Here is a 21,506-nt window from a genome sequence, read left to right on the forward strand (position 1 = left end):
GAGGAAATGATTACTAAACCCTATTCCACCAGTGTCACCTAGTCACACTTAAATTCCGGACTGGGTGACCAGCCTCCATGCTCCTCACTTTACTGGAAGTCCAGGGCAACTGTATCTCTGGGGAGACAGTGGTGGCTTCAGGTCCCAGTTAGAGCCACCCTGACTGGCGGGTGCCCAGAGAGCTCTGGCCTGGAATTAGCAGTCAGTGGCCCTGACATGCTCGCAGCTGCCCGGCTGGGGAAGCTGGTGTGGGTCCTGCCACGGGAAATCAGGCCACTTGCGTTGGCCCCTCTGACCTGGGCCCCTCTGTAAAGTGGACATATCCTCTGGGTGCCCTGGGCAGCCTCCATGGCATTTTCTGAACTCCTGGACCAAGTGGGCAGCCTGGGCAGGTTCCAGATTCTTCAGACTGTGGCTTTGGTGGTCCCCATCATGTGGGTCACCACTCAGAGCATGCTGGAGAACTTCTCGGCCGCTGTGCCCGACCACCGCTGCTGGGTGCCCCTCCTGGACAACAATACAGCCCAGGCCAGTGTCCCCGAAGCCCTGGGTCCTGAGGCCCTCCTGGCCATTTCCATCCCGCCAGGCCCCAACCAGGGGCCCCATCAGTGTCGCCGCTTCCGCCAACCTCAGTGGCAGCTCCTGGACCCCAATGTCACGGCCACCAACTGGAGCGAGGCTGCCACGGAGCCGTGCCTGGACGGCTGGGTCTATGACCGCAGCACCTTCACCTCCACTGTTGTGGCCAAGGTAAGGGCCTCCCCCACACCCACCCCAAGTCCTGGCCCCTTGGAGGTCAAAGTCACAGATGACAGCTGGCTGGACTCAAAATGGTCCAGTCCTTAGAGGGACCCACCTCTCCAGGCCTCCCTCATTCTCAGGTCGGCTCTCAGCCCCTGGGTGGCAGGAATCAGTCTATGGACAAAGACTGGCCCCCACCCCCACCCCAGGCTACTGGAGTACGGGCGGCACCTGAGAGTGGGCACATCCGAGCATTTGCACCTGGACACCTCGCTGGCCTCACCCTGTCCCAGCTCTGCTCACACTTAGCTGTGACTCTGGCAACACAGTCACAGGGGGACTCAGTGACCATTCACTGCATTCCCTAGGCCAAAGCACATGGAATATGGGACAACCCCAGGTAGCATCCCAGAAGGCGGCATTGGGCAAATCTGGGCAAGTGGGGAAGGGCAAGTGATCCCAGCAAGAGGGAAGTGGCCTTGCGGAGGGCAGGAGGGGTCTCAGACCATGGCTGTTGCAGAGTGGGAGAGGCAGGGGAAGGGGGCAGACGAGACGAGAAAGTCCTCAATCCTTGGGCACTAGGGGGTCATGGAGAGGCTTAGGCAAACCTGACAGGAGATCCCTCATGAGGCCAAGCTACGCCTGTGAGTACCCTTGCTGCTCTATGTCCCTAGAGGTCACCAGGCCAGCCACCTACACCCAGCTCCCTGGAGGCTTCCCATCCAGCTCCTCTGCCCCCACCTGCCTGGGCTCCCAGCCTCTTGAGAACAGCTTCCCTTCCTCTCCCACCAGTGGGACCTGGTGTGTGACTCCCAGGCCCTGAGGCCCATGTCTCAGTCTATCTACCTGGCTGGGGTCTTGGTGGGAGCTGCTGTGTGTGGCTACACCTCAGACAGGTGAGTACCCCCAGGCCTGGCAGGCCTCCTTTCCCATCGCCATCCCTGCATTCCTATGCCCCTGCCCTGACTGGCCCCAAACTGGCCTCTCACAATTGGGTCCAGAGTTTCCTGCTTGCCGTCAGAGTGCTGGGTGTGGGTCTCACATCTGCCACCCTGCAGCTGTGCTGCCCGAGTAAGTCTCACACCCTCTCTGAGCCTTGGGGTTGTAGAGGGTCGTTGCTTCCCATCAGATATTCACAGCTAACCCTTCTCGGCCACGCACCTGCCCTCAGCAGCTGCTTGAGTGCTCCTGCTGACAGGGAACTCAGTCCCCACTGAGAGTGCCTTCCGCTCAGACCAGGGACTGTCCTTATGCTCACGAGTGAGTGTCGCTTTAGCATCAGCCTCAGCTCAGGGGGCAAGCTCTTGATGGTCCAGACTGCTGTGGCCGGCGCCACCGCGCACCACGGGCTCCTGCACCCTCGTGCTTGTGTGTGTGCTGCAGGTTCGGGCGCAGACTGGTGCTGACCTGGAGCTACCTTCAGTTGGCCGTGGCAGGCACGGTGGCTGCCTTTGCCCCCGCCTTCCCTGTGTACTGTCTGTTCCGTTTCCTGATGGCCTTTGCCGTGGCGGGTGTCATGATGAACACAGGCACTCTCTGTAGGTCCCTGACCTGGTGCCATGCAGGGGAGGCTCTGCACAGGCTCCAGGCATGACCCACGCGGTCTCCTTGCAGTGATGGAGTGGACATCAGCACAGGCCCAACCCTTGGTGATGACCTTGAATTCTCTGGGCTTCAGTTTCGGCCAGGTCCTGACGGGTGCAGTGGCCTACGGAGTGCGCGACTGGGCGCTGCTGCAGCTGGTGGTCTCCGCCCCCTTCTTCCTCTGCTTTGTGTACTCCTGGTGGGTGCCACACTCCATCCCTTCCTTAAAGGGACCCTGCCCATTCTCCACCTGGGGGACAGGAGACTCTCCTTTCCCTGGAGACAGAAGGGTGCTGGAGGCCAGGGCCACATGGGCTGGAGGAAAGACAGAGGAGCCTGGCTCAGCGGGCCAGTCACAGCATGAGATGCTCACCCACTCTAATTAGGACTCAAGCACCTGGGACACCTGCCCTGCCCCTCCCAGGTGCCTCTTTCTCCGACTCATCCTTCTTCCCTCCTTCCTCCCATCACCTCATGGCCCTTTCCCTCTCCAGTCCCTACCTGCCTCGGCATCTGGGCCTCCAGACCTGTTTTCTGAGCCCCTCCTTTGTGCCAAGCATGGCAGCACTATGCCAGGCTGAGGGGTGGTATACAACGATACAACATGCACATACACACATGCACACACACGCACGCGGCACACACATGCATACACAGCTCACACATGCACACATATACACATGGCACATACATGCACACATATACACGTGGCATACATACATGCATACACATAGCACACACATGCACACAACACATGTGCACACACACATACGGCACAGCTGCAGTCTGCCTCACATCCTGACATTACTGAAGCATGTGTCTGTCTGCTAGAGAACAAGGACCATAACACACTCATCAGAGGGGACTCTACAGTCCCCACACAGGGATGGCATATATGGGAGGTTATGAAGTGTCTGCCTTTTCCTGAAATAAATCAGGTGTGGTTCTTGCCAAGCATCTCGTACATAGTAGGTGCACAATAAATATTTGTTGGATGGATGGATGGATGAACGGATGGATGGAGGCCCCTTGAGGGTAGGACTGAGCCTGGCTCATTCACATGCAGGCCCTACATTAGTAGTTGCTCAGCCATCATGGCCACTGCGTGAAAGCACAGCAGGGGCCCAGTAGGGGGCAGGCACCTGCACCTGCACCACGAGGAAGGCTGACTCCACAAATATCTCCTGCTCAACAGCTTGGAGTTGAGCAACAATTGGTTTGCAGTCTCTCCTCAAAGCAGGAGACAATTACATCTCACACAGTGGCTCTGCGAGGAGGCAATCGTGCCTGACAGTGGCCTTCTGGGACAGCAGATTGATCCCCATCACCAAGAAGATGGAGGGTGGAGAGTGCAGGGCAAAGGTCAGCAGTGTGGATTCTGGGGAACCCCTCTAATTCTCCCATGCTGATGCTGGGCGCAGGACTGAGCCCCACTTTCCTTGGAAAACATACCCGCACAGGTGCTGTGGGAGTGCCCACATTCATTCATTCATTCATTCATTACTTCATTCATCCAACAAGTAACTACTAAGCACCTCCCATGTGCCAGGCACTGGCTGACTCCAGGCATGACAGCGACAAGCAAGACAGATGGAGTCAGAGGAGAGATTGATATTGAGGGTAATGGGAGACGGGTTAGTATCGGGGCTGGGTCCCACCACAGGGAGTGAAGCGGGCTTGGACTGCATGAGACAGGGCAGTGGGGACGGTCAGATATGAAGGGCATGAGAGGGGATGGGAATTGGTGGCTGACCAGGGGCAGACAGAGGAGGCTGGTGGTATCATAGACCCTGCTCCCAGCCTGAGCCCCTGGGTGGGTGTGAAGCTGTTTGGGCAGGAAGATGCAGCTGTGGGGTAGACAGGAGGGCAGCCTGACATGGGAGCTGCCAGGACAGTGGGCGATCCTGGCAGTCTTGCAGGACTGGGGTCCTGTAGCCACCGGGGGTCCCTATGGCACCCAGGTCCACTCAGGTCTGGTTCCTGGGTGAGGCAGATGAAGGGCTATAAGGTCGGGAGGGAGACAGAAGAGGGACAACAGAGTCCCCCACCCTCGGCAGCCAGCCCAGGGACGGTGAGAACAACAGATCCCCAGTCCCAACCCCAGGAAGGGAGATGGAGGGAGGCAGAAGGCTGCCTGCTGGGGAAGGAGGGTAGACAAGACAGCACGGCTGCCACACACCACAGGGCCCATCACTGCCTGCCACTGTCCTCGGCTACCCAAAGCTGGGGCATGTGGGCACTGGCAAGGCTGCCCCCTTGGGCAGAAGGGACAGAGGGGCAGTGAGGGCCATAGGCAGGGACCTCCTCCCACGCCCCCTCCACTCCAGGTGGCTGGCAGAGTCGGCACGTTGGCTCCTCATCACAGGCGGGCTGGACCAGGGCCTGCAGGAGCTGCAGAGAGTGGCTGCCATCAATGGGCGGAGGGCAACAGGGGACACACTGACCACTGAGGTGAGGCAGGGCCAGGCCCTCTTCTGGCCTGGACCCTCAGACCTTCTCCCTGGCCCCCTGGGATACTGATCAAGGGCTCCTGGGATGAGGGTCTCTGGGAGGAGGGCCTGCAGGGGCTCCCAGTGCCAACTGCACCCCCGCCCCCGCAGGTCTTGCTCTCAGCCATGCAGGAGGAGCTGAGCGCGGGCCAGTCTCCCGCCAGCCTGGTCACCCTGCTCCGCACGCCCGGACTGCACCTCCGGACCTGTGTCTCCTCGCTGTGTTGGTAGATCCCCTCAACCCCCACCCCCTGCCCAGCCTCCTCCTCTGGCCACACTCAGGCTGCCAGCCTCCAAGGAACCCAGGATCGGGGCTCTGGCAGGCATGTGGCCAGGCCACTGCTGACTTTGCTGTTGGTCCCCCTGGCTGGAGAGCACCTCCAGGACAAGGCCGACAGCACAGCCACCTTCCCCTCTGTCAGTCAGACTTCCAGCAGGAAACCTCCTGGCCAGGTGGACTCACTAAGTGGGGTTGATAAGGGGCAGAGACAATAGAAGAGACTTGAGGAGGATTCACAGCAAACCTGCTGGGAGAGCTTAAGAGCCACATGGAACACTGAGGCCACCAGAGAACAGCAACGAGAGGAGGGCACAGCACAGAGAACAGCACAGGGAGGAGGAAGGCTGTATGATCAGAGCCCAGGACCCAGGCCACCCAGCAGAGACCAAAGCCACCAAGGCCACAGAGGGAGGGCTTGGTCAGTGGCAGCTGCGGCCATGGAGGGTACAGTCACCCCCAGACAAAGCAACCAAACAGAGAAGACAGGAGAAACACCCTGACTGCTCCCCTGTCCACCCTCCAGCCTCTCATCAGCGCCTCCCCTTGGCCAAACCCAGTGATAAGCCACACTGGCAAGGGAGCCTGGTAAATGTAGTCTGCTGAGCCCATCCAGGCCATATCTAGCCAGCAGCAGGAGGGCAGGAACTGGAGCTGAGAACGAACAGCAGAGGAGCAGCCCACTCCCCAGCCTGACTGCACCTGCCCCCTGCCCCTAGGTTCGCCTTTGGCTTCACCTTCTATGGCCTGGCCCTGGACCTGCAGGCCCTCGGCAGTGACATCTTCCTGCTCCAGGTGCTCATCGGGGTGGTGGACATCCCAGCCAAGATAGGCACCCTGCTGCTGCTGCGCTGCCTGGGCCGCCGTCCCCTGCAGGCTGCATCCCTGGTACTGGCGGGGCTCTGCATCCTGGCCAACACGCTGGTGCCCCATGGTGAGCAGGTGGGGCTGTGGGCCAGGGGCTTCCCTACCTGGGGGTTCTGGACTAGAGGAAGGGCCCAGTCAGGAAGGAGGCTGCTGGGGCATCTAGGGAGAGACGGTTGTGGCTTTCGCTGGGAACAGGGAGCAGTAGGGAGTGGAGGCGCAGCATCGGGAAAAATTGTGGAGATAAAATGAGAGGAACTCAGTGGCAAACTGCAGGGGGAGGGAAGTGAGAGGGTCAGAGGCCTCCCGGGGTCTGGCTCTGGGTGTCTGGGTGGGGAGCAGATTGGGGGGAGGAGTGGCCATGAGACCACTTAGGACAGGGTGATGTGTGGGGTCTGGGGACACCCAGGTGGAGATGACTCACAGACATTTGGAAAGACAGGCCTGGAACTCAGGGAGAAGCCTCCTGGGCTCAAGGGAGCCCCCATCTGACCCTAGGCCTGCACCACCAACCCCACTAACCCCATGTCTATCCACAGAGATGGGCACTCTGCGTTCAGCCCTGGCCGTGCTGGGGCTGGGGGGTGTGGGGGCTGCCTTCACCTGCATGACTATCTACATTGCCGAGCTCTTCCCCACGGTGCTCAGGTGAGGCCAGGCCTGGACCCAAGGAGTGGACATACTGGGCTGGGAAGGTGAACGGGGTGGCTTCCCCCAGACTTGGATGTTTGTGCCACGCATCTCCCTTCCCAGGGGATCCGGGCTGCCAAGGTGCATCCCAAGGCCTCCCTGGGCCAAGTGGGGCTGGGCCACGGTGGGAGGTCAAGGCCATGGGTAGGCAGAGTGGCCACTCACAGGTGCATCTGCATTGGCAGGATGACAGCAGTAGGCCTGGCCCAGATGGCGGCCCGTGGGGGAGCAATCCTGGGGCCTCCAGTCTGGCTGCTGGGCATCCATGGCCCCTCACTGCCCCTTCTGGTATATGGGACAGTGCCAGTGCTGTGTGGCCTGGCTGCACTGCTGCTGCCCGAGACCCAGAGCCTGCCGCTGCCTGACACCATCCAAGACGTGCAGAACCAGTGAGTGGACCCAGCCTTGGGACTGTCTCCTCCCTCCCTCCAGAAAACCCTGGGCGGCCCGGCCACCCACCCCATCACTGGACAGAGGGGGAAGCAGAAGCCCAGAAGAGATGAATAGGATTGGCCCAGAGTCACACAGCACATCTTTGGGAGAGTGGAGGCCCAGGGCTGGGTCTCAGCTGACAGTGTGGGCTTTGTCCTCTTTCCTTCCTTCTGCTACTCCAGGCCCACATGGCCCAGCTACCTCAGGTCCACCTCAGAGAGGCCAAGGGGAAGGGAGTGTGTAGCCCTTTGTGAGAGGGAAATCTGGGGGTGTGATGGCCACTGTTGGGGGTCCTCCCAGGCCCCAGAGTCTACCACTAAAGCTCCTAGATGGGTGACAGGGCTCTCACTGCCCACCCCTCTCTCCACCCTGTGTTCAGGAGCTCAGTCCTGGGCCCCAAGAGCCGATGGGTGTATCTTCTAAGTCCTCAGGATGGACACAGGTCAAGGGTCAGGGGTCATTCTGCACTCCTGAGACACACCCCTCCGTGTCTTTCCCAAACAGGGCATTAAGAAAAGCAGCACACCGCACACCAGGGTGCCCTGTCCTGAAATCCACACAGTTTTAGCCTCGTGGGAAGCCTGTGATGGGACAGTTGGAGGAGGAGGCTTCTTCTGTCCTCTGGAGAAGGCAGGAGAACCAAGGCCTCCATTTCCAAAGGGTCCAGAGGCTGCTGTCTGTGGTCCTTGCTCCCCTCCATGGGGCTGCTTCTCTCACTGTCTGAGGAGTCCCCTTCACTACAGAAGGGGCAAAGGATGGTTTGATTAGCAGGAGGCTGCCCAGTGCACCATCACCCCACTCATGGCAGCTGCAAAGAGAGGGGCTATGGCCCAGGGAGAGGCTGGCCCTGTCAACCCTGTGCTTGTCCCTCCGTGCTCACCCCGCACCCGTCCACCTGCTGCAGAGCTCAGAGCTGACCTTCAGCCATGTTCAAACCTCCCCTGGCCCCGCACACGCACTGGAGACTCAGCTCCTCAGCTGCACCACAGGCCCTTGGCAGCCTGGCCCGTCTGCTCCAGCCCCTCCCCACACCTTTCCACACTCCAGCCACACAGCCACCATGTCCTCTGCCTGCAGTCCCCTTCCCACCTTCTACCTGACAATCTCCACTCAGCCTCCCAGCCCAGGGCAAGGCCCCTCCTTCCAGGGGTCCAGGGCCACCCAAGGCACTAGTGAAACCCTTACCCACAGTCTCCTCCCACCTGCTAGCCTATGAGCTCCCAGAAGGTCGGGCTGGTCCCACTGCCCCACATCCCAGCTCCACACAGAGCCGGCCAGAGGGGCATGGGTGTGAGGGACTCAATAAAGAATGAGTAAAGGAACAGTGAGCGACTGCCCCTCACCTACTTCAGTAATGAGCCCCCAGGGTCTGCCTGGGTCAGGGGAAGGAGAAGAGAGCCCTGGGGGGGGGGCTCCTCACTGGGCTGGGCCTTTCCCAGGTCAGCTGTCTTGCACCAAATGCCAGGCTGGAGGAGCTGCTGTATCCTGCCCCTGTTGTGGACCAGGCACCGTGCTGGGAGCCCCAAAGCATCATCTCATTTCATCTTTTCCTGAACCCTGTGGGGTAGATGTTGTCCCATTTTACAGATGGTATAACTGAGGCTTATAGAAACTGATTGTCCATGACACACAGCCAGGAGGGGCAGAGTCAGGATTTGCACCATGGTCTGCAGGTCTCCAGAACCAAGCTCCAGCCACAACACCCCACCTAATACTCTGGGCATCCAGTGATGAGCCTCCTCATCCCTCTCAGAACCAGCCAGGACCCCACTGGCCCTGATCACGGGGAAACACAGTGCAGTGCACTCCAGAGGCATGGGGGCAGGCAGGAGACATTCGCTGCCCAGCTGGGTCCCTGCCCACAGGCCAAACAGCTGAGCCACCTGGGGTCCATGCTCAGATGGTTTCTAGGTTCACCTGTGCCTGTCACTGCTTCTGGGCACCTCAACAGAGGGCTATGCAGCCCCCACACACACACCCCAGCAACATATATACACGTGCGCATATATGCACATGCACACACGTGCACATGCACGTGCACACACGTGCGCACACACATGGAAGGTCAGTGGGAAAAGAGAAAGCAGCTCCTTTCCCCCAGGAGATGGGATTACTCCCTGGCCTGTTCTCATCAGCTGCAGCCCATAGGTTTCTGGGGGATCTGTCCTTCAGCCATCTGCCTATGGCCACCCCTCGGTGAAGACCCCCAGGGCAGAGGGGCAGGGGTGAAGATCCTGTTTGTAAAGATGCCCAAAGATGAGAAGGTCGTAGCCTTCCCTGGACTTTCTGTCTTGTCTGTCTGCTGCCCGCCTGAGACCTAACTGCCTTTAGTACCCTTGATCAGCATTCTTGGGGCCCCAGGGTGTCCAGAAGCTTCCCACCAACCCAGGGCTAGTGAGAGATTGCCCCTCCCTTCCCCCTGAGGTGTCCCTCCAGCTCACCAAGTAGGTCAGGGCTATCCTTCTGCCCACATTCACAGTGGCCTTGCTCCTGGTCCTTCTAGGTGGTCACGATCTTCCAGCACCCAGGGCCTATCTGCTTCCAATATAAGTCACCCCTCAGTTAACTCAATAAGACCTAGAAGCTGGAAGGGCCCAGGGTCCTGCCCCTCTGGGGAGTGAGCAGCATCACCGTGACCCAGTAGGTGCCTAGAGAAGGGAGAAGGGGCCTTGTTCAGCAGCAGCCACAGGCCTGTACCCTGGTGGCTGCTGCCCACCCAGATGGAAGGCCTCCACTTGGGACACACCCCCTCTTATGATGCCTACCATGGGGGCTCCTAACCTCAGAAGCTGCTGGGGCACCCGCAATGGAGGAGCCAAGGGCACTGAGGGTGGGAAAGAAGAGCCCGTCACCACCCCAGCAGTCTTATCCCTGTGGCAGTAGAGGCCTCAGGCAGCAGGATAAGGAAGGTGACTTGGGACTCACTTGGTCAGTTCTGCCTCTGGCCAGACCCACAGCTCACCCCGGAGGATGTGTGGGGAGGAGCAGTGCCAGGCACCTCAGGCTCATTCCCATCTCCAGGAGGGGGCCTTCTCCCAGTAGAGCCCCAAACTGGCTGGGCTGGTGTTCCCTCCACAGGAGGCTTGCATAGCCAGGGCAGGTCTTCAAGGTCAAAGGACAACAGCCAAAGTTCACTGTGATCTTCCTCCCCAAATCCCTGTCCTTGGTACCCCTAAGGTGGAATCTCCTGACACTTCCCTACAAGGACCACCTGTCAAGGAGCTAGGGCAGCTGGAATCTCAGCCACCCGCAGATGCTGTTTGGGACTCCCCTGGGGATCTTTGCCAGGCTACCCAGACCCAGAGGAGCCCAGCTCAGGCCCAGGTGCTAACTAAGTTCAACATCAGAGGCACAGGTTGATGAAACTGAGACCAAGGTGACATCTCTTACTGATGGGTAAACTGAGTCAATGGCTGAGTCCAGGAATCTTTCCACTTACAACCAAGCCCCTGAACTTCAGGAGCTCTTAGCCTCTTTGTGCAGAAAGGAAAACAAGTCCCAGAGTCATACAGCAGCCAGCAGGACTGGGGCCCATCTTTTCAACTCCTGGACTGTGCTTTTGGCCCCCTACCTCATTCAAAGCCATTCTAGAAGTTTCTGGAATAAGAATGTCCTTCTTTTCTTGGCACCAAGCAACTCCTGCCTGCCTGTGTTTACTTTGGCTACTGGTGTTGGGGGAGGGGAATCTGAGATCAGCCTCTGTCCCTTGGGCAGAGAGAGCAGCAACATGGACCCCAGGGGTGAGGTCATCACCAGCGCAGGGACATTATGTCCTGGCAAGACTGCCCCTAGTCAGGGCCTCTCCCAGACTTCCACAGGTGGTTAGAGCTCTGACCTCAGCGATGCCAACCCCAGGCTCCAAGACTGTGAGCAGCAGGGGAACAAGCAGGGCCCAAGCCTCGCCCCCGGGTGGCTGGCTCAGGAGCCAAGGAGAGACTAAGTATGTGGAAATCCACACCTGGGGGCGGCCGGGGTGAGGACCTGCTCTCTCACCCTTGATAGGACTTTGGGGGGGACTCTCAAGAGGTCCCAGGGGCACCATGGTGGGGAGGATCCCAAGACAAAAGATTCCTTCTGGGGCGGAGGAAGGGAAGAGGGAGATGAGGCCACCCTGGGCCTCTGGAGGTAGGTGGGGGCTGCTCAGATCAGCATCTGCCTCTCCCGCTAAGGGATGTTCCCTTGCTGAAGGGTGGGGATCCTGCAAGCATCCAGGTTTCTGGGCCTGATGATGGACCAGGCTTTTGAAGTGGAAAATGCTGTGAGATCGAGCTGGCTTGCAGCCAGAGCCGCCTGCAGATGGAAGATCAGGATCCAGAATCGGGCAGTGAAGGGTGATGGCCAGCCAAGGGCGGGAGGAAGCAAAGCCAGGAGGGGAGGCAAGACTGACTAAGTGTAAAGCAGAGAAGCAAGTCGATGGAGGGAGGAGCCCTGAGTGACAGGAGAATGGTTGAGTCACGCTTCATGTGTCCAGTGGCATGATGACCCACCCACACTCTCTCCTACCAAGGATGCCGCACACCTGGGTCCTCACATGCAATGTGCATCTCGTGAGCCTCTGTTCCTTTTGACTGAGAGAGTTAACAAATACAGATCCATCTCCTACGTGTCCGAGACCATGGACCTGTTAGGGTCTCCACGAGGGAGTAAACACTGTGGACAAGGTGGCTGGCTCTGCTTCCACCTTCAGTCCCAGTAGCTGCCCACAGTCAACCACAGTAGACTTGGGGATGGGGAGGGTCCCAGGGTCTAAATCCCTAGAGGTGCAGGGGAAGGAGCTGGGACTCAAGTCAGGGAGAACTGGAAGCAGTTGGACTCAGTCCCTGATTTGTCTTGAGATCTTGGACCAGCCACTGAAGTTCTTATAACCGAGCCATCACACTGCCTCCCTCCAAAGGCTGTTGTCAGGATTAGGTGGCATCTGCCCTACCCTTGGTCAGCATCTGGTACCCATAGCCCTGGTGGGGTGGCCTCTTTGCCACCAGGGGACAACAGGATGCCTCTGGGGCTTTGTCAGCCATCCTGAGAAGCTAAGGTCTGCAGAACCAGGGCCAGAGACCAGCAATCACTCACAAGCCCGTGGGCTGTTTCCTGTCCCCATCTTCAGCCGAGCAAAAACAAAGGGTGAGACAAAGACAAGCCACCCCAGGAGCCCAAAGCCATACTGAGCCCAAAAGTTTGGGGGCAACTTACCAGCTTTTATGGGCCCCAATTTGGGCCCAGACCCCAGCCTGAAGCTAAGACCAGGGTTCTAACAGCACCCGCCCCAAAAGAACTGCACGGGACTGTTGGAATTTGGAAAGTTTTTGTTTTCTTTTTCCCACACATTTCCGGGGTTGGGGTGTTTTCCAAGACTCAGACACATTTGTTAACAAAGAGAGAAAAAAAACTGGGGGAGCAGGGAGCCCGTGGGCAGAGAAGTGACCCCAGCAGTCCACAGACAACGCCTCGCTCCCTCTCTTCCCTGCTGCCCGCGCCCAATGGGTGCCACTGGCGCTGCTTGCGGTATCTAGATTATTTGTCTTTAATATATATCTGCATTTGCCTTTCCCCTCCCACCCGCCCCCCACCCCACTCCTCCAGCAGTTTCCCCATCAATGCACGTCGCCCGGCGGCACACACAGAACAGGCCTTGAACCAGGCCTGAGCCCCTTCCCTTGGTGGCACCAGGCAGGTGCCTCTCCTTGTGGGGGGAGTTGGGGCACACAGGACAATCTCACTGCCCCGCCCCACCCCACCCCCACTGGGCCACTGGGTGACCCACCCTCCCGCTCTTTTCCCACCAACTCTGGAAACCCAAAGGGAGGAAAGGAAGGGAGAAACCAGACACACACAAAAAAGAAGTGGGGAAGGAGAGTGAGGACTGAGAGACACAGCAAGCCTGGGATGGGGACTGCGGGGCTTGGGGAGAGAAGGAAGGCAGGAGGGACAGAGGGAGGAAGAAGAAAAATTGAGGAAAATTAACAGGACAAGTAGTGGACACTTTACAAAAACCCCAGCCTTCCTTCCCGCCCAACCCCACCAAAATAAAACTACCCCCCTTAAAAAAATAAATCAACCCAGGGCTGTGAGCACGTGCCCTGCCTGGCGGGCGCAGAGCCCAGAGGGACAGACAGCCCCAGGCCTGAAGATGCTGCCGCGGTGGACAACAGGAGGAAGGGGGCGAGCGCGGGGTTTTTCCTTTTCTTTTTTTTTTGCATTTCCTCTTCGTGAGAAAAGCCTGAGGCAGCCAGGGAGGGGGTCCCAGGCCCCGGCAGGGGGAGGGCCGCACCGTCCTCCCGGGCTCTTCCGGGAGGGGCAGCTGGCAGTGGGGCGCGGCACCGGGGGGCTCAGACGTAATACTCCTTGTCTTTGTTCTTCTTGGCCTTGCTGGGCGTCTTGGGGGCAGCTGGGGCCTTCTCCTTCACCACCGCCCCGTTGCTCTGGGCCGAGTTACTGATGTAGTTCCGGCTCTGGTCCACCTGGTAGGAGCCCTCGTCGCGGTTGCGGTACTTGTACATGGCGTAGAGGAGGATGAGGATGCACAGGGCAGCTGCCGCCACGATGCCCACCACCATGCCCGTGGTGCTGCTGGACTCCCGGATCACCTCCACTGCGCCCGGCGGGCCCCGCTCCCCAGGCCCCGTGGGGTTGGCTGTGGGCAGATGGGGGAAGCCGGGGGCTGAGGTCACGCCAGGGCGCAGGGGAGGGGGCCTCCGCGGCTCGAAGGACGTGGGGGCCCCGGGCCCCAGGGGTGGGTTCTCCAGCAGGGGCTGCAGCGGGTCTCGGTGGTTCATTTTGCCCGCCGGCAGATTGGGGGCCGGGGCGGAGGGGGCGAGCAGCACCCCAGGGGCGCCCGTGGCCCCATCTGTCCTGAGGTTGGGCCGGGGAGCGGGTTTTCGGGGTGACAAGAGGGTGGTGCGGTCCGTGACCAGGGGGAAGGTGGTGTAAAAGTCCTCGTCGTCCGTGGGGGGGAGGCTGGAGTCAAAGACCTCCCCGGAGGCGAAGCCCGAGGCCTCGATGGGCTCCTCACAGTCGCTGTCGTCCCGCTCGGCCTGGCACGGGCCCCCGGAGGGCGGGCGGCGGGCCGCAGGCGGGGGCAGGGTGTCTTGGGTGGCGCCCACGCCCGGGAGGAAGGGGTAGAAGGTGGGGGGTGGGGGCACGAAGGGGGATCGGGTGGCCACAGGAGGGGGGTCTAAGGAGTCCTCCGTGATAATGGGCAATATTAACTCTCCTCCTAGAACAAGAGAGAGAAGAGAGAAGAGCGGGCGTCAGCGAGGGCCGGGGCGCGGGCGGCCGGCACAGAGAGAGAAACAACAGCCTCACACACCCAAATCGGTTCCAATTGGCTTTGGCGGAGACTAGAGCGGGCCGGGCCCGCCCGCCAGCCGGCCGGAGCACTGCGCTTTAAGCGGGCAGCGGCTCGGATGCCCTGGGCACCCCACGCACGGGCTCTGCGACTCTCTGCTTTTGGTCTTTTGTTTTGTCTTAAGAAACCAAAAGGAACAGAAAGGAAAGGAAATCGAAAAGAAACGGAAAAAAAAAAAAAAACTCTACTGGTTTAAGGCTTTAAAAACAGATACAACAGCAGCATTTAAACAAACCTAACAACAATATCTTTAAGGGTTTTTTCTAGATTTTTCTTTTTTTTTTTTCTTTTGTTTTTAAAAAAGAAGATAGCATACCACGGAATTCAGGCAACTTACATCAACAAATAGGCCGTGTGATTTTAGCATGAAGAAAAAAATTACAAACAGAGCTGTGTAAGCGGGTTCTCCCGGAAAAAAATAAGAAAAAACAACTTTTCCGTACAACGTTTTCTACCTGTTTGCATCTCCCTCCCTCGCTCTTCTCTCCCTGCACATCTCGCTTCCTCCTGAACGCTCTCTCTCCTCCCTCACTCGTGCCCTCTCCCCGTCATTAAACATGAAGCTGAACTTTGCACAGTGCGGGCTGCGGCTGAGGAACTGTTACCGCCACTTGGTGTCAGCGTGTGGGGAAGGGAGGCAGCAATGGGAAGGAGGGCTTGGAGAGCAGGCACATGATAGGCAACTGTGCGGGAACCGCTACATGGTGACAGGACTTGGGAGGGGATGGCCATGGTAAGGGGCTTTGAGGGCTAATTGGCTATGAGAGAGGAGACAGTGAAGGTGAGAGGTGAGGAGGCCCATGAGCAAGAGTGGGCAGGGAGCAATCTGACACACTGGAGCAGGGTCTTGCCCCACAGGACTCTGGGAGTGGGGGGAGAAGCCATGGAGACAGGGAGGTGGGGAGGGGCAGGGAGGGATGGAAGTGGGCAGGGCCACAGGATTCCTGAGCTAAGCCTAACTCCCCAACTTTCTCTTTCTTCACCCTCCACCTCTGACCCCCGCTGAGTTCCCCCCTCCCCCTCCCCAGAACCCCCATGGGCCGCCAGGACCTGGCCAGGGCTTGACTGCCTCTGACCCTCTTATTATTGTTAAAACAATAATAAAACAACGAAAAGAAGAAGAAAGTAAAAAAAGAAAAGAAAATACATACACAGCCATCTGGGAGGGATGCACTTGCTAAAATAGGGCCCAGGGGAACTAGTGGGGAGGGCTTTGAGGGGGTAGGTCTCCCCTTCTCTATGTCTGATAACTGGGGTCCTCTGGGCAGAAACTGCTATTCCCATCAGCCCCCAAAGGGTGAGAACTACAACTCCCATTAGCCCTTGGAGGGGTGTAGACCACAATTCCCATCAGCCCGTGGGTCAACAGCTACAACTCCCATCAGCCATCTGGGCCTCCTCTCCAACCTGGGGTAGAAGAGAGCTGAAGCCAGGCTCCAGGTGACTGGAAGGACAGCTCACTCCTCTTGGAAAGGCATCTCTGGCCTGGGGGGGCACTGGAGGTTTCCTCTCTGTCTCTCTCTCCAACACAGCCTAAGGCCTGCCCACACCTGAGAACCTCTCCCTGGTCTTTGCAGGGTGTGGTCTTCATAGATCACACCCACAAGCCTCCCACCCCCTCCATGGTAAGTATCCCCGGGCATCCACTGCCAGGTCCCGTTTGCCCCACCACAGCCCCACCGCAGCCAGGCCAGCCGCGTTCCTCTCCACATCTTGGCACTCTTCTCCCGACCCACAGCCCTCCGGCCTGGGCGCTGCTGCTGTTCAAACACCTCTGCTGACCCTTCAGATCACAAGCTCCAGCAATCTGGCAGAGCCATCCTTGGCCACAGCAGCCGGCCACAGCCAAGATTCTGCCATTGAACTCACAGCCTTGCTGAGCTCCCCAGGCTGTTCTCCCCACCAGCTTTCAATCTCCCTCTAGGCTGGAGCTCACCTGCACCCCAGATTTTGAAGCCCCAGGACTCCTGGCCCTCCATGGGCCCGGCCACAATGAAAAACTACACCAAGAACAGAGAAGCATGTTTTGTGGAGCTGGGACTGTCCAATCCCGGCTTTTTACGGATGAGGATGCTGAGGCCTGGAGCAGGCAGGACTTCCCAAGGTCACTAGTTGTTGGTGTCAGGCGAGGTGAATGAATGGACTGTGCAGTCCCTTCTGTGGCTCTCAGAGGCCAGGGAAGGGCAGGTCTCACAAGGAGCATGGGAAAGCCTGAATCATCCCCATCCATCCAGGAAGCTGGGCTGTTTGACTTTTGCCTTGGATGCTAGCCTGAGAGGTTGCACACCTGTTCTGCTACTGAATTCCTATGTGACTGTGGGCAAATTTCTTCCAGTCCCTGGGCCTCAGTTTCCTCATCTACAAAACCATGGTACTGGGCTCCAGGCCCAGGGTGAAATCAAGGCCTGGCCCTTATGGGCCCTCCAGCCTATGAATAAATATAGTGTGTCCTCCCATCCCCGTCTGAGCCCCAGACCCACCAAAAGATGACCTGGCCACCCTGGTCCCTGTAAGGAGCAAACTCAGCTGTCAACTTGTGGGAGGAGGCTGGCAGCCCCTCAAGTGGTGGCATCCTGAGCCCAATCATGGCAGGGTTCCCCTCCTGCATGGATCCTAAGTGCATCTGGGCCCCCCCTACACACCACCTGCCCTCCCCCGCCCTTGCCTTCTATTCAGAACATCTTCCCCTGCTGCTTTCTCACGGTCCAGACAAACACCTCCTCTTCCAGGCAGACCTCCAGAGGATGCTCCCTGCCTTGGATGCCTCTGACACTATGTCCCTATTCTTCCCTGGAGGCACAGGTTTGGACTCACTGCCAGGAAAGGCCCAAAGGCCCAAGTCCCATCTGTCTGTCTCCCTAGACCGAGCAGTTGGCCTGGCACAGCGCTGGGGCTCATAATTCTTATTCAGGAGAAGGGGAGGAATATTCTTTAGGCACTGCCTCAGCCAGGACAGACTAGGTATCTGGGGAAGGGGGTGGGAGCCCCTCTCACAGGCCAGAGCAGCTGTGTTCTGAACACCCTTCCCTCTCCACCCTCTGAAGCAGCAGGCACTGTTGAGAGCGCAGCCTGGCGGGAGCCTTGTCCTGGGTCTCACTCCCACCCACTGCCATCCCCACCTTCCATCTTATAATGGGCCACCAGTTACTGCTAGAAACTCCAGGGTCAAGGCTTGCCCTAAGCTGGCTTATGACTCTCAACCAGCTGGCCATAGCTGGGGCCTCAGCCATTCTTTTTTTAGGCCAGGGCATAGGACCAGACTAGGAGGCCTTTGCCAGGGACAAGTCCTGCCCTAGAGTGGCTAATCGAGCTGACCAGGGCACAGGTCTTGGCTCTCTACCAACCTGCTCACCACCAGCGAGGCTAGGGCACGTGGAGGCTTCAGGCATTGGATCTGGACAAGTCCTGCCCTGCCTGAGCCCCCCACAATCATTTACTTCAACTCACTGGTCCTTGGGACACAATAGGCTCCTAGGATCCCCCACATGGCCTCCCCCAGCCCCCAGAGCCCTCCCAGCCCTCTGTAGCTGGGTCTCCACCCTGTCCCTACATCTCCAGCTCTTTGGGGCTTCTCTGGGCCCCTCTCTGCCCAAGGGTTTGACGGCATATCTCCTGAGGGTGATATCACCCATGTCCCCCACACTGCCATGGCTCCCCCTCAGTGCCCCCTTCTTCTGGCAGCCTCTGTTCCCCACACTGCTTTCTCCATGTGTCCCATACCCACACCTTCCTCAAGAGAACAGGCTGTGGAGAACCCACAATAACACACACAGCCTCCCTCCCCACACTCTCAGCCTGGCCTGACGTAGAGTGCTGGGCTTTCCTAGCTCAGACACTGGTCTGGTAAGGATCAGGAGAGCCTCCCCTCATGAGAAATCAGTAGGGCCTAGAAGCGGGGAGGAACCTCCAAGACTTCTCACCGCGAAAAATCTAACTACTGCCACTCCCACTTGGCAATTGAGGGGTACAGACTCACGATGACTCGTGCAGCCTGGGCCCTGGGTCCAGCTCTACACCGTATGCTGGGGTGTGGTGCCCCCAGGAGCCATGAGAGTCTGGTAAGGACCCCAGGTAGCCCCCGCTCCTCCCCCACTTCAGGCTGCTGCAGCATTTGGAAAATACTCACAGGTGCACATTTGTCACCGACACCACCCACCACCCTCTGCATCCTCAGAAAAACTGGATTTCTGTGCATGTCAGTCCCACTTACTAAAGGATTCCATTCTGACCAAGATCACCAGCCACTCCTGAGCCCTTTCTGTCTTTAGGGCACAGAAGTTCCCAATTAGAAATCTAACCAAGAACCCCATTCCCACCCAAGCAAGATGTGCCCACACCCAAAGGGGAGTATAGAACTGAGGTTGAGAATGTCTGAGACTAAGCCATCAGCTGGCTGAGACCCCACCCACCAGTGCTGGGGGCCCTGTCCAGGCTGTGAGGGACAAGAAGGCCACTAGCCTACAGGGCATCTCCTGTGGATTAGAAAAAAGGCAGCCCCTTGACGTGGACATAGCCCGGGGAGGGGGGTGGAGCACGACTTGGCAAACAGCATTTCTTTGCAAAACTGGAGAGAAGCATTCTCTCCTCCAAGTGGACACAGCGCTGCTCTGAGGCCCAGGACACATGGCTGGGCAAGCAGAGCACTGGCTAGATTTCAGCCTTTACTCACCTGTTTGAGCAGTGAGCAACCTATGCCACTGTGAGTGGTGGCAAAGGACAGTGCCTCTCTCCACCCTGAAATGCCAGCACAGCAAGGGCAGAGGCCAGGGTGGTTTCAAAGTCAGAGAAAGTGAGGTACATCATGGATGTGTATAGGCATACACATGCGTGTACACACCCTCTGACAGTGTGTTTCTGTGCACCTGGGCATATGTCCCTCAGCATGTGTGTGCATATGCACATGAACCTCAGTGGCATGATCTGAGCAAGTGAGTGTGTGTGTCAGCGAGTCTGAACAGGTGTGTGTGCGTGTGAGTGAACCTCTGGCCATCTGGCATGTGGCCCCCAGTCTCTGAGCCTGGGTCTGAGCTCAGTGTGCAAGTGTGAATGCTTGAATGAGCTCCTGAGGACATGTGAGCACACCACCATGGGTCTGAGCATGTGCAGTGTACCCCACAAGTGCACCAAACTCACTTTCTCCTTCTCCAGGCAGCTAGACTACATTTCCCAGCATCCCTTGCAATTAGGCGTGGCCATATGACTGGGTAGTGGGTGCTGCTAGCACCGGCCACTAATAGCCTCCTATGTACCATCCTCTACCATCTTTCTCCTGCAGTGATCTTGGAAACCACATGCTGAAAATGGAGGTGCCACCAATAGAAGGAGTGTGGATTCCTAAAGCACCCTTTGGGGCAGAGACACCTGCTGATCAGGAGCACCCAGGTAGGGTGCACCTGAGTGAGAAACTTCTCTTCAATTAACCACTGAGATTCAGGGCTTATCTGTTACAGAAACAAATGTTACCTTAATTAATACAGACACTGGCACCAGAAATGGGGGTCAGGATAACAAAAACCTGTGGCAGCACGTGACAATCCAAGGAAACAGATGTGGAGGCTAGAAAGATGAAGACCCGTGCGAGGCAGTGGCAAACCATTTGGTGGAAACGTGCTGGTGATGCCCTGAGAGCAGATACGGCCTGCTGAGGCCGAGGCGTGAGGGAAAAGTCTGGAAAAACACTGAGCAAAGACACAGGCTTTTACTTTCTGCTCTTGCAACATGTTACAAGAAAGAGACAAACTTGGGTGACAATTGGCTGGTCTGCAAGTAAAAATGACAGGAGCAGAGAGAACCTGGAAATTTGGATCCTGCAAGAGTCAGAAGAGCCACTGCTTCCAAACCCCAAACAGAAGAGAGAATACTGGAAAAGGCTTTGAGGGACAACGGCCCAGTAAAACTTCTCATCTGAATGAGGCAACTCAGCCTTGCTCAAGAGACACATTTAGGGTGTGGTCTCCCCACCTATTGTTTCAAATGATCTCAAGACAGTCACCACTACAGGAAGAGAAAGAGGCACGGGGGCAGAGAAACAAGGAGTAAAAGGGACCCAAGATTTGTTTCTAGGAAAGAACGCTGGGTGTGATTACTTGGACTGTTTCAGCCTTAAGATCACCTTTAGGCCCCCAAATATGCATGACCAGGAGTGGGCTGTCAATGCTCTAGCACCCCCAAGGAAGACATTTTTCCCAACACCCACTTCAGAGGTGGCCATAGAGGACGAGGACTGAGAAAAACATCCCAGAGTGCAGAGCCAGGGGTCCCAGCCAAGGCAGAGGGGAGCCTCTCCCAAAGAACAGAGGCAGGTTTAATGGAGAAACTTCCCCACTGCAGGGGCAGAGCGTGGTCTGCCTGCCGGCTGGATTTCCTCAAGGCTGGGAGCAAACCTGGGCCAGTGGGAATCTGAGGATTTCCTCAGTGCTGGGAACTAGGGGCTGCTGTGTGTCTTCCATCCTTCTATTCTTTGAATGGGAGGTTTTGTTGCGGTGGTTGTCTCTACCCCACCACTGTATTCTGGGTGTGTGCTGGGTGTGTGGGATAAATTATCCTCTTAGTTCATGGGTATCCAGACCACATATGGGTATTCAGACCAGAGCAGCCAGGTCTAGACCCAATGGAATGGATGTCTCCCAGACATCTCAGCTTTGAGATGATGCTCTGACTGGGTAGGACTCTAGGTTATCTCCCCTAGGGAGGAGTGGGGACATTCTGGGGATGGGAGAAAGAGTAAAACAGATCCTTGGTGACCCAAAGAGCAGACTATGGCAAATAATTCACTAGCTGGTCCTCAAATCTGTTGCTGCCTCCTCCTGGTGACACAGCAGGGCCATACCTCCCGGCCTTCCTTGCAGCTAGCTTTGGCCACACACACGACTGATCTCCAGACAATGGAGCATGGGCAGGAGCAATGTGCACCTCTCCTAGGCCTCGCCCACAAAAACCTCCCTTCAGGTCTCCGTGTTCCTTCCCTTCCACCACAACTCAGGAAGTCACATGTTGAAGATGCAGCCACAAGACGGAAGGAGACCAGGCCCCGAGCCATTGCTCGGAGAAGAGCTGCTCACCAATCAGGACCACTTGTTTACAA

The 21,506-nt window shown here is 57.9% G+C and overlaps 2 protein-coding genes across 12 annotated transcripts in view; one reads left to right on the forward strand and one right to left on the reverse strand.

Annotated features, from left to right (window-relative positions):
• The first annotated feature begins 348 nt into the window (after positions 1 to 348).
• SLC22A12 (solute carrier family 22 member 12) lies at positions 349 to 7,645 on the forward strand. 3 transcript variants are annotated; one of them, XM_063095740.1, is made up of 10 exons: positions 349 to 750; positions 1,534 to 1,637; positions 2,125 to 2,279; positions 2,356 to 2,524; positions 4,653 to 4,776; positions 4,926 to 5,041; positions 5,811 to 6,025; positions 6,495 to 6,603; positions 6,831 to 7,034; positions 7,582 to 7,645. In XM_063095740.1, the coding sequence occupies exons 1-10, from the start codon at positions 349 to 351 to the stop codon at positions 7,643 to 7,645; spliced, it is 1,662 nt and encodes a 553-aa protein (XP_062951810.1). The 3 variants fall into 3 exon arrangements, with proteins under 3 accessions (XP_062951810.1, XP_062951811.1, XP_062951813.1); XM_063095741.1 differs by having other exon boundaries at positions 2,125 to 2,177; XM_063095743.1 differs by lacking the exons at positions 2,125 to 2,279; positions 2,356 to 2,524.
• A 5,237-nt stretch (positions 7,646 to 12,882) lies between these two features.
• The window catches only part of NRXN2 (neurexin 2), a 98,701-nt gene continuing 90,077 nt past the window's right edge, over positions 12,883 to 21,506 (reverse strand). For 5 of the 9 annotated variants that reach the window (XM_063094141.1, XM_063094142.1, XM_063094143.1 and 2 more), the window contains one exon: positions 12,883 to 13,708. In XM_063094141.1, coding sequence (XP_062950211.1) covers positions 13,404 to 13,708 — 305 coding nt within the window. In that variant the 3' untranslated portion in view covers positions 12,883 to 13,403. Of the gene's footprint in view, positions 14,291 to 21,506 lie in introns of all 9 variants that reach the window. The other 4 variants (XM_063094138.1, XM_063094137.1, XM_063094135.1 and 1 more) reach the window with 1 other exon arrangement.

Source organism: Cynocephalus volans, chromosome 4, assembly GCF_027409185.1.
Source record: "Cynocephalus volans isolate mCynVol1 chromosome 4, mCynVol1.pri, whole genome shotgun sequence".
NCBI classification, from domain to species: domain Eukaryota; kingdom Metazoa; phylum Chordata; class Mammalia; order Dermoptera; family Cynocephalidae; genus Cynocephalus; species Cynocephalus volans.

Excerpts from the sequence above, each read along its gene's own strand:
- SLC22A12 (XM_063095740.1), top strand. The coding sequence starts at position 349 with ATGGCATTTTCTGAACTCCTGGACCAAGTGGGCAGCCTGGGCAGGTTC. Across the intron at positions 5,042-5,810 it reads TGTGTCTCCTCGCTGTGTTG|GTTCGCCTTTGGCTTCACCT; the intron begins GTAGATCCCCTC and ends CCCTGCCCCTAG. Across the intron at positions 7,035-7,581 it reads ATCCAAGACGTGCAGAACCA|GGCATTAAGAAAAGCAGCAC; the intron begins GTGAGTGGACCC and ends TTTCCCAAACAG.